A 12304-nucleotide genomic window follows, 5' to 3' on the forward strand; every position below is an offset into this window, starting at 1 on the left:
TCATTGCACCTTCATGTTCAAGACTTCTTTAAAGCTCACTTTATAAACCTATTTATTAGGATCTTGTTGCTTTAACTCTTGGTATTTGGTATTTTCCTTGTTTTCATCCTCTCTTTTATCACTTGCTTAGCAAGTAACCTACTCTACTGTAGGTTGTCATCCCAATTATGAGGTTAAGTAGGAACCTTTCATCTTCAAGATGGACCAGTTGACTTTGATCTAGTGTTTTAATTTTGATTTTATTTATTTTAGGCTTGCATTGGGCGTCAGAATCATTGTGGGTTTTCAAAGTGTTTTCTATATTTTCTTAAATAGTCTTTTATTCTACAGCCTTTTCCTTTTTTAGTGATCTGACAAACTCATGTATATTCTTTAATTAAATAATTGCAAATATCCTCGAGTTGTGCTCTATAATTTTGGATTTGCTTTTGAAGATTGTCTTGTGGTTTGTTTGTTTTGGCAGCTGCTGATATCTTCTTAAATCTTTGCATTACTGACATCCTTTGATTTGAATCATGGGTGCCCCTGTAAAGATGTAGAGAGTTTCAAGGCTGCTTTTTCCTGAAGTGGTGGTGTATCTGAGGTTTTCCAAGACTTAGATGCAAATACATCTCTTAGTCTTTTAATGTTTTGTTCAAATTATTTGGGTTTTGGTGAGCATAGACATTATAAAGGAGTTGATTTCTGTACAGAGTTTTAGGTTATAGTCTAAAACATGAAGTCAAGATCCAATAAAGTATTTTAAGTGCCCAGTCTAAGTTGGAACTGCTCTATCTAAAATGGTGATCCAGCCCGCACACTGCATAGAGACTTCCAGTTTTCCCTGTTTATACAGCTATGTTCTTGCCATCTCCCTCACACCCTGCCTAATGAAAGCACAATTACCACAGCAGCTTCCCACAACATTCTGTCTTAATTATTTTACGCAAATTTGTTTGAAATTCAGTGGGGTTCTAATGGACTGTAGAACACATTTGCTTCTTAGGAGTGATGTATGGTCGGTCAGAAGAGTCTGGGAATAGATTATTATGAAATGCTCAGGGACTGTATTGTAAGATGTATTGAGATACATCTTAAAACTTGAAAATTTTCAAAATCTTAAACTATTTGCTCGTTATCTGATATTCATTTCATAATTTGAAAATGTTTCCCTGCACTTGCAGGTATGGCTCTGACAGGACAGTTTAATATGTGTCTCCATAGCTACCTCTGTGAGAACTTAATATTATATTTTCTGTGAAAAGAGAAGTGGTAGTGCTTTGAGGAGAGGGAATTGTGTGGAGTCTGTTTTAATCCAGGCAGTTGATGAATGCTTTGTACACCTAAAAAGGAGGAGCAGAGGAAGGAACACCTGCTTTTTGCTAGGACAGGAAGATGAAAAAAAGTAGTTTTAAAGTTTCAGCAGACGTGAAGTTTTATAGCTTGCCTGATCATAGTCAGTTCTCACCAATGCTTGGCATTAACAGAGCTTTGATCATGAGAAGTTGAATGCCCTCAGCAGTTCATATCTAAGCAATTAGGTCATGACCAAAGTGACACAAACAGAAATTGTAACATTTGCTACAGTGGGCTTTGGTTTTAAGTCTGCTTGCCTAAGAAATGAGGTAGTGAGAATACAGTAGTCCTTGGTAGATGATTAAAACACCTGACAGCTGTCAGTATCTTCACGTGAACAGCATACAGCTTTTGGGAAGAAACAATAACACAGAAAAAGAAGGCAGAGAAATAGCAGATGTGTTCAGAAAAGAGTCATGGAATACCCGCCTTTATTCTGTCTGCCATAGATCTCATTATACTTTTAATTTATATTTCCTTTCTCTTTTTTCTTAGTCTGCATTTGTAGTCACAATGTTTTAACATGTGCAGATGCCAATCTACTTCAGAACATTCCTTTATATACTGTTTAATTTCTTAAAACTATAACATGCATGTAGCTGCATCATATGAAATACTTTGTAGTATTTGTTCCGCTCATAAAAAAGGGAGAGAGAATATTGTGAGCTGATGGTGTAGTTGTTTTTTTATTCTTACAGGTTATTGCAACCTGTAACTAAAATAGTTTAAATATCGTAACCTGTAGTAACCAAACTATGAGAATAATGTGTCCCTAAAATAAGAGGAAAATAATTGTAAAAAATTCTGCATGTGCTTACATTCTAAAAAAAGAAATCTTCTAGTTCTAGTATGGCTGTTAGTTTTAAAGTTGCACTTTTTTTTATTTTCACAGGTGATAATGCATGTCGTGTTAATAATGGAGGCTGCAGCACTCTTTGTTTAGCCATTCCTGGAGGCAGAGTTTGTGCCTGTGCTGATAATCAGCTCTTGGAGGAAAACAGTACAACCTGCATGAGTAAGATTTTTAAAGAATATCTGAATTGATACTACTGTTAAGGGATCAAGTCAAATCTGAAAATAAAACAAGAAAGTGCGATCTCCTAGAGGCTTTTTGCGGTTCTATAAGACAAAAGTATTTTGTGAATAAAGATTCTAATTGAAGACAGTTTATTAAATATAATAAAGATTTTTCAAAATAGACAAAATATTAAGTACTCAATATTTGAGGATAAAATTCATTGGAAAATATTTCAGAATGTCTGATATGATAAAGGGCTTAAATATTTCACTGACCTCTTTTAAAGAGTATCAGAAGTACCAGAAAATCTTGTGACTGAGTCTACATAAACTGGTTTCAGATTATTATATGGACTAAGCATCTTAAATTGAACTCTGGCATAGAAAATGTTCATGCTGAAACTGTTCATAAAACATGTCAAGCAGATATATTTGTATGTAATAGGTTCTGACACAGACTACGCAAATTTTGCTGTCTTTTTTTTTCCATCTCTTCCTTGGATATCTTCATTGAAATGCTAATAAAAAAAGTGTTAATAATAAAATGTGGTATTTTCAATTAAAAATAATAACTCATCAGATTATACAGGGGTTTTTTTTAATATTTAGACTTGATATTTGTAACTTACTCAAAATTCCCTTTTTTTTCCTTTTTTTAATCTCATTGATCTATTTCTTAAAGTGTAGAGTGTAAAAATTTACATAGGCCTCCAGCAATAAGACTAGTAGAGATGAATATGGATTATTTCATAACATGATGAACATTATGAGCTTGCAATTACCTTGAATTTGACCCAAATACGTGGCTGGCAGAGCCATCGCTGTTGCTAAAGAAAACTATTTTTCTTTTTAGCAGAAAATACTGGAAGGTGGACTTCTCACTGGTAAGATGGAATGTAAGCATTAGGAAGAGAGGTTAGATACTTTCAGATCTGAATGAAGCAGGTTTCCTGCTTTTTCCCCAACACACTTCATTGCCCAGCTCTTTCCAAGGACTTTGGTGTTCCTCATAGGGTCATAGAGTGTTGTGTTGTATTTACACGTAAAGCATTCTGAACCTTATGTTGAGAAATGTATCTGTCTGGATTTATCAATAAGTTTGTAGCTTGCTACTTAATTCTACCTCAGTAGAATTTTATCCTTTCTTCTTTGCCGAGTCTGTACCAGTGCATAATGCAGGTGTTTGAGTTGTTGCTTGGATACAAGAATCAGCTTTTCAGTAATCATTTTCTAGCCCTTTAACGTGCACCAGAATTTGGTCTGTGTCTGTAAGAATATTTTCTTTTCACTGTTGATGAGGCATTGCAATATTTTAAACTGATATTTTTACACTATCATCTAAGCAGCAATTTAAAAAACAGTTTGAGTGACATTCTGTTCTGAGTTCTTCCATTTATTAAAAATACATTACCTCAACCACACACTCAGATATGCATGCTGCTACAGGCTTCAGGTGGAATTACCTCAAATATGCTAAGTTTACTAAAAAAATGTTCTGAAGAATGATAACAAGAATTTCTATCTATTTATGTAGAGGTAGTGTTGCATTCTGTATGTATCAAGCTGATAAAATAGATGTGCTTCTTGGATATTTTTCCTAGTTAAACATGGAGAAGTGCTACCACAGTTGTGCAAAGCTGGACAGTTTCAGTGTAACAATAAACGCTGTATCCAGGATCGCTGGCGCTGTGATGGGGACGATGACTGTCTGGATGGCAGTGATGAGCATTCTGAAATTTGCTGTATGTATGCTTTTTCATTTTAACCCACAATTCATACTTTATTTAAAAAAATTGAAACAAAATAATGTAATTCTGAGGGAAGTCAAACAAAAGCAATAATCCTTAAGTCATTCATGTAAATCTTTCATTTTCTTCTTTTCCTGCATATAATAATAGCAGTCCTCTCAAATAACACTCGTGTACTCATTTCATAGCATAGCACAAGAGCAGTCATCTTTTGTTTTTGACATCGCCATTTCTAATTCTTTAAATGTTGCTATTTTTTGCTTTGTTTCCCTCTATTGCACTTTTTGATAAGGGTCACAGGATAATTCAGGTTGGAAGGGGCCTCAGAATATCTCTAGTCCAACCTTCACAAAGCAGGGCAAGTCTTACCTCAACCTCTAGGAAAGTGATAAAGCAATTAGTCCTGGAAACCATTTCCAAACACATGAAGGACAAGAAAGTGATTGGGAGTAGTCAGCATGGATTTGTGAAGGGGAATTCATGCTTAGCCAACCTTATAGCCTTCTACAGTAATTTGACTAGCTTGGTGGATGAGGGAAAAGCAGTGGGTATTGTTTACCTCAACTTTAGTAAGGCTTTTGACACTGTCTGACACAGCATCCTCATAAACCATCTGACAGAGGATGGGTTAGGTAAGTGGACAGTGACATGGATTGGAAACTGTCTGAATGGCCAGGCCTTGGGGCTTGTGATCAGTGGCATGATGTCCAATTGGAGCTAAGTCACTAGCCGGGTACCCCAGGGGTTAATGCTGGGGCCAGTAACCTCTTCACTAATGATTTGGACAGAGTGCACACTCAGCAATTTTGCAGATGTTATGAAGCTGGGAAGAGTGGTTTGTGCACCAGATGAGTGTGCTGTCATTCAGAGGAACCTTTGCAGGCTGGAGAATTGGACGGAGAGGAATATGGTGAAGTTCATCAAGGAGAAATGCATCTGGGGAGGAGTAAATCCAGGCATCAGTATATGCTGGGGGCTATCCATCTAGAAAGCAGCTTTGCAGACAAGGACCTTGGGGTCCTGGTGGGCAACGAGCTGATGATTAGCCAGCAATGCACCTCATGGAAAAGAAGGCCGGAGCATCCCGGGCATCACCAGCAGGTTGAGGGAGGTGATCCTTCCACTCTACTCAGCCCTGATGAGGTCATATCTGGAGAACTGTGTCCAATTCTCAGCTCCCCAGTACAAGCAAGATAGGGACTTACTGGAGCTAGTCCAGGAAAAGACCACAAACATGATTAAGTGACTGGCACATCTGTCCCAGAAGTTGGGAGAGCTGGGATTGTTCAGTCTGGGGGGAAGGGAGGGCTCAGCAGGAATCTTACCAATGTGTATAAACAGCTGATGGGGGAAGGCGGAATGAAGAACAGGGAGTCAGGCTTTTCTTAGTAGTAGTTCTCACTAGCAGGACAAGATAATGGGCGCAAACTTGCAAAGCATGAAATTTTATCTGAACACAAGAAAACACATTTTTTTTCTGTGAGGATAGCCAAACACTGGAATAGATTGCCCAGAGAGGTTGTGGAGTTCCTGTCTATGGAGATACTCGAAACTTATATGGACACAGTCCTGGGAAACCTGCTCTAGTTGGCCCTGCTTGAGCAGGGGATTAGACTAGGTGACCTCAACAGGCCCTTACAAATTTAAACATGTCTGTGATTCTGTAATGTATTTCTTAAAAGAAAAAACACAAATGCCCCAAAAAACCAAACCAAACCAAAAACAACAAAAAAAGAAAAAAAAAACAAAAAACCAACCCCCCCCTCCAGTTTTAAATTAGATGTACTTTGTCTCTAAAAATACAGTTTTACTAGAGCTGTATTTTTTTGCTTGAAAGGAGTCCCGATGTTGAAATGAAAAATAATAGAAAACATACCAATTACGCCTCTGTGTCATTCCTGGAACACACTTAGGTAGCCTGCTATAAAATTAGAGTTCAGCAGTGAAGATTCCTTTCCTTACTCAGTTTGTCACAATGCTTCCTATTTCTATCATTAGATCATTTTTCTAAACCAAATCTCCTTTACTGAAATGAAAATACATTTTTTTTCCTATCAATTGGAGACATGAAGAACTGATACACTCTTCTACTGTGCAGCATTGTTCTACGTGTCTGAAAACTCTCATCATAGTCTCTCATTCTTATCTCATTGAGACAAAACAGCTCTAATCTGTTCTTTTTTCCAGTAGATTATGGGTGGTTTTTTAGATTTCATTGCTCTTTTCTGAACTTTGCCAAGAGATCCTTGGGCTTGGATGTCCAAAACTGGATGTAGGTACTTCTGCTGAGGCATTAATGAAGCTGGTTAGGCTGAGAGAACGTGTTTGTGAGGGTTGATAGTCCTGTTTATACATCCTTGGGTAAATCTTACCTGCTTCACACTGGCCTGATGTTGCTGATACATACTGGGCTTGTGATCCTATGTAATGCCTGGGTCATCTTCTGTGTGGCTGTTACATAGCCAGTTTGGGGTTTTTTCCTGCATTTATGTATTTTGATAGCTCCATGTAGTAGTCGTTACCGTTTTCACTCCTAATTCTTTTCAAAACATATGCCCAGATCTGAATTGTAGTGCTTAGTAACATTTTATTTTAATACTAGGGATTCTTACACTTAAATAAGGAACTCAACTAATAAGGACAGTGAGAAAGAAAATCTTTTGGCAGAGTTGACTTGATTCTCATTTAAACCAATTCATTGATCAAAGCTTTTATTTCTCAGAGGATTTATACAGATACAATTTAAATCATAATCTGGTCCCAAATCTGTGTGTGATATACAGTTTAAGTGGCCAGTATAATAACAGTAATCTCTTTTCAGTAGTTGCTATAGTAACTTCAATAGTTCTTCTTGAGTTAGTCTGAAATATTTGCAGTTATGAATAGAATACACACACAACATGTCGGTAAATATATATGAGCAAAAACCACTACCATTAACACTATCTGTGTCTAGTATTGAGGTCAGATTTTAAACAAAAGTCTTCAATTTTTAATTTTATTACATGGATAATAACAGTTTTGTCCTCCAGTCACATTGCAAACTAGGTTGCTTCATAGGTATTATGATACTTGGAATACCTTTCTGCTCAGATTATTAATTAATCTTTACTTCCAGTGCTCTTGCATCTTCCACGCAAAACAGTCATGAAGAGTTCATATACTATTGATAGCACATTCGCTCTGTGTTGTTTTCAGTAGGAAGAATAGGTAGAAAGGTCAAAGATAAAAGCTACTGAAATGTCAAGGATAAGCCTGCAAGACGTCCTTTCATTTTAAATACCGTTTGTTTCCAGGTATATGTTAAACTTTAAAAAAAAGACTGTGGATGACTGAGTAGGTAGAAAAAAGCTTGACATTATTTTTAACCCAGTATTTGAAACTGTGTATAGTTTACTGCTCTTGTGTAGATCAAGATTAGTAAAATCTGCTAATAATAAATCTTTTTATTAGCATAAAAGAAGCAGAACATATATACTTGCTACAGCTGCAAGAGCAGGCCAGTAGTATTTACATAACTTCTGTGCATTCAGTCTTCATCCTTCCTATGCTACTTGGTAGCTAGCAAAAACATGTTTGTGAGATACTTTGTTCACCCTTGAATACCAGATTTTTTTTTGTCAGTTTTACACTGTGTTGCATATTTCACTTTTTGACACCTACAATTTCATGGTAAGTAAACAGCAGATCTATATGTAGCCATTGACAGTAATGTGCATCATTTTAGAAACATTTTATAACCTGCCCAAATCCCTACTCACTGTGGTATAATATTTTGGATATGCACTTAGCAACTTGCATCTGTTTCCTTTGGTGTTTTCTTTTGTTTATATGCACTTCAGTTTGCAAACCTCGTCACATTGGTAAAACGTGATTGGGGACATTTTTCTTTAAGGAAATAGCAACATTGTTAAAATGCTGCTACCTTTTATCATCTAGTAGTTAATAGAAGAGGATCTCCATATTGACACTAGTATGATAGGAGAATCTTTATTATGTGTTGTTTAATTTATGATTGAAATATTGCAATATTTTTTAGCTGACTGGTTTGCTGAAAAATTTTTATATCATGGTGATTATATATACAGGATAACCATGCTAACTGCATCACCAGGGAATACTATTTAATGTATTATTTTCAGCTGGTTTTCTCTGATTATTTTCTTAAGAAAAACACTCTCTTTTTTTTCTCCCCAGTCAATCATAGATGTCCTGATGATCAGTTTAAGTGCCAAAATAATCGCTGCATTCCTAAGAGGTGGCTTTGTGATGGAGCTAATGATTGTGGTAACAATGAAGATGAATCAAATAAAACCTGTGCAGGTAAAAATTTTATTTGGTTGTGCATACAAGTTCTCTAACTCTAGTTCCATAAACAGTTCAAGACTGCTCTGAACTGAACTGAACCAGTCTGCTACTAGTAATCTGATTATTGCCATTTTAAATTAATTCAGATTTTGATGCCACTAAGGCTAGAATATAAATTATATTATCCTTGTGCTTGACTGTGCTTTCCAAAGTAATTCAGCACTTAATCTATCCATATGTGTTGACTGTCAAAGCACTGCTTAGGTACAAACTTGTCCCTGCTAAATCTTTTTTGGCAGTTAGAATTTTGTTTGTTAACGTGCTGTGATGAGTGCCATGTCGCTAGTAAATTTTATTTTATGCTGACAAAAGCATAATTAGTTATTCAGTTTCCCCTTGGTAGCTTGAAATTGTTTTCATTTTTAAGTTATTAACTGTAGAGTGGATTTTTAAGGAAATACCAAGATAAAGATCGTTTACTTACTCCACTGCAATAAATCATGGAGTTCCAATTCTGTCCTTCGCTTGTTTGGAAGTGATGTTTACTGCTGGTCAGTAGAGTATACTAAACAGTCATTAAATATCTGATGTACAAAATATCAGACAACAAGAAGCTGATGACTGTTTTAAACTGCAGTGCAGTGATAGACAGCATACCTTGTGTATTAAAATATTCCCTGAACTCGTTTTCCTTGATTTAAATTTTCATATGTGTAATAATCTGTTCACTTTGATACTTGTGCGGTTTGGCGAAAAGCCCTCTAGTGCAAATGCAGACCTATAGTGTCCATGTCACAGCTACAGTATTATTGCAGATTATAAAACATCTTGATATCCTTTGGTATTCAACCGTTTGCTCGTAGGACCAGAGTCTGATTCGAAAACCATATTTTGCATCCCTATGTCAGTTGTCTGTGGGTTGAATTTTGTATTCTTGTTTTTCCTTTTGTTCCTGCAGTGGCAAACACTATTCATGTTTTAAAAAATACTTCTTTGAAATTTTTTAAATTTCTATTCTTCTATTTTATTTTGGGTTATTTTTATGAAGAAAAAGGAAAGTGGTAACTGAGAATAGCAAATGAAGAAATGTTCTTTTGATTATTGGGGTTTCTGATGTATCAGTCATTTTTTTAAAGTGTGAAATCACATATAGATGAACTATAAAAGCTTAAATTTGGAATCGGAATCTGTGTCGCTGGCATTGTAGTTATGAGTTCACATTTTGAATAAACAAAATTGTAAGTAATTGTCAGTTTTATATGTTAGATTTTTATTGAAATTTTACTCTTTGTCAGCTTTCAAAGTAATTTGTGTAGTTACATAACATGATTTCTTTTAGTGATCTTTATTTCTCCAGAAGACAGACATACATAGTTTCTTTAATGGATCATTACAGTTGCATATTTGCAAAGGCAAAAGTTCTAAGAAGAGTGAGGCCAGGCACGTCACACACATGCTGCATTACCATTTTTCTTTGTAAATACGAATCACTAGATCATTGTTTATGTTATGAAATACATTTTTTTGATATTACAATTGTAAGTTGGACATTTTTATGCCCTGATTTTTGTTTGCTTCAACTCTACCATTAATATGATTTTATCAAACATTAGTGCTCTTCTACAAACTATTTTTGTATAATTACATACAGAAGTTCATGTTCTCATATGTTGAAGAAACCACTAAGAATTCTACATAACAGAGGTAGAACACAGTCCTGCAGATGACCTCAATTTTCTCTGAAATCAAAGCAGGTGAATGGTGTTTAGTCAGATCAGGTAAAATGAGCAGCAGGACAGGAGATGCCTTCTAGACTTGCAACTTCTACATACAGACATGCCCCAAGAGACCTAACAGATTTAGTCCATTTCCCTTGCATTTTTGGAGTGTTTTGTCTTGACAGCAAGAACGTGTCAGATTGACCAATTTTCTTGTGGGAATGGACGCTGTATTCCAACATCATGGCTGTGTGACAGGGAGGATGACTGTGGAGATGAAACCGATGAAATGACATCCTGTGGTAAGTAAATTTTCTTTTTGGGGAAAAGGTAAAATAATTCTATAAAAAGTTAAACAGATAAGGATCTCTTTTCACATGAACTGACCGACAGAAAAAGTATGAGGGACGTTTTTATTTTTATATGAACTGATAATATTCTTTCTGAAATGGCAAATATAATTTAATTGATTAATAAATAAACCCAAAGCAAAAGCTGCATTTTCTAGTAATGAGTTTTTAACTACAATACCAAATATGCAGATCAGTTAACTTAACACTTTTATGATTTATAGCCCATTATCAAATACAGCCACCCTCAAAAATTGGTATTCATTTCAGCTGCATACCGCTTCACATGTCTGAACAGAAGGATGTTTTGATGTTGTATTTTGCAGAAAAAACTAGTCTTTCTTGGTTATATCATGAGAGAGTGTCAGCAACTCTGCTGATTGCTGCTTTACCAAGATACTACAAATAGAGGTGCACTTTCTCTAATCAGCTGCTTCCAAACAATTAAGGTTTTTGTAAGTCAGCATGACTGCCTTCATCTATTTGGTAGGTCGCAGGTAACTGCAGTGAGTCTGAGAGCAAAAGGGTCAATGAGCTGTCTGCAAAATATTGTATTAGGGTGTTCCCTGTTTAGAGTGTAATACTTGTTATATTATTTGACTTACTAATATGAATTAGTAGATGTGTCACAACAAAATAGGATATGTTTCTGAAATTACTTTTCAAGAGTTTTCAGGAAAAAATGCTGCCTGATTATTTTAGTAGCATCAACAATGTAAGCGTAAAGTGACAGATTGTGCACGAAAAAAATTAAAGTCTAAAGTATACTTGTTAGGGTACTTAGTAGTTAGACCTGTATTTTTCTCAGATATAGTCGATATTCTAACTTGATTCACTGTTATAAAAATACACTGTTTCTTAATCAAAATCAAATTATGAAAGCAATGTAGTTGATAAAACTTTACCTTTTTTTTGCTTTATTGAAACTTCTTACTGCTGTAAACCTTTTCAATAGAGTTATTAGAGTTCCATTACTGATAACAGGTTTTTCTGCAAAAATCTCAATACCTATGAAGTGCTTTCAGTGGACAGTGAGAAAAAAAACAGAAAGTAAATGCATAAATGAAAGTCATAGGCTGGCGCCATGATGCCCTGTGTTCCATAAACATAAATCTCCAGGACTTCAATTACCAGAGGATCTATGAAGGCAACATGTAGGATCCAATCAGTAAATTCTGTTCATTCATAATCCCTTAAGTTTGTTTAATTTTCAATTATTCATGACTGGCAAACAGCTAATACCCATTAGTTGAGTTTACATTGTTACTTTTTAGGTCCATATGTAATTCTCAGCATCTCCTTCTTCTATAACTGCATTTAAGACTTTTCAGGATTTTTACATGTGAATACTTGTTATGTTTCCTGCAATATTCACCTGCTTTCTCTTGACTTATTTCTTATTATTTCCTTCCTTTTTTGTCTTTTGATACTGATATAAACCAAAGAAAAAGAAAGCTAATTTTATATTGACAGTAATTGGTATCTGATCTGATCTATTACTTCAAAATAGATGACATATTTGATAAAATATAAATCAAAATAAAATCATTATGTGATTAAAAATGAGAATATTATTAAGGTAGACTTCTAATTGCCATGCTTCAAGTCAAGTAAGATCTGTTGTGTACAGAGGTAGAATAGGTGATCCCCGTGGACTCACTGTATTTTGCAGTCTGTAAAATTGTAACATTCTGTGTAATGGTACAGCATGGCACTTAGTACTAGAATAGTTTCTCTGACTAGCTGTACCTTGTGTTCTTAGACACCTTATCAATATGCAAATCTTAATGTCATCTTTGTGATTTCTTCCCATATGTTTTGTTTGGTA

The 12304-nt window shown here is 35.3% G+C and overlaps 1 protein-coding gene across 1 annotated transcript in view; it reads left to right on the plus strand.

Annotated features, from left to right (window-relative positions):
• The window catches only part of LRP1B (LDL receptor related protein 1B), a 587356-nt gene that overhangs the window by 307646 nt on the left and 267406 nt on the right, over nt 1–12304 (plus strand). Inside the window, exons 14-17 of the mRNA XM_059820081.1 lie at nt 2228–2350; nt 3954–4094; nt 8298–8423; nt 10312–10428. Coding sequence (XP_059676064.1) covers nt 2228–2350; nt 3954–4094; nt 8298–8423; nt 10312–10428 — 507 coding nt within the window. The remainder of the gene's footprint in view (nt 1–2227; nt 2351–3953; nt 4095–8297; nt 8424–10311; nt 10429–12304) is intronic.

This window comes from Gavia stellata, chromosome 8 (genome assembly GCF_030936135.1).
Source record: "Gavia stellata isolate bGavSte3 chromosome 8, bGavSte3.hap2, whole genome shotgun sequence".
Taxonomy (NCBI): domain Eukaryota; kingdom Metazoa; phylum Chordata; class Aves; order Gaviiformes; family Gaviidae; genus Gavia; species Gavia stellata.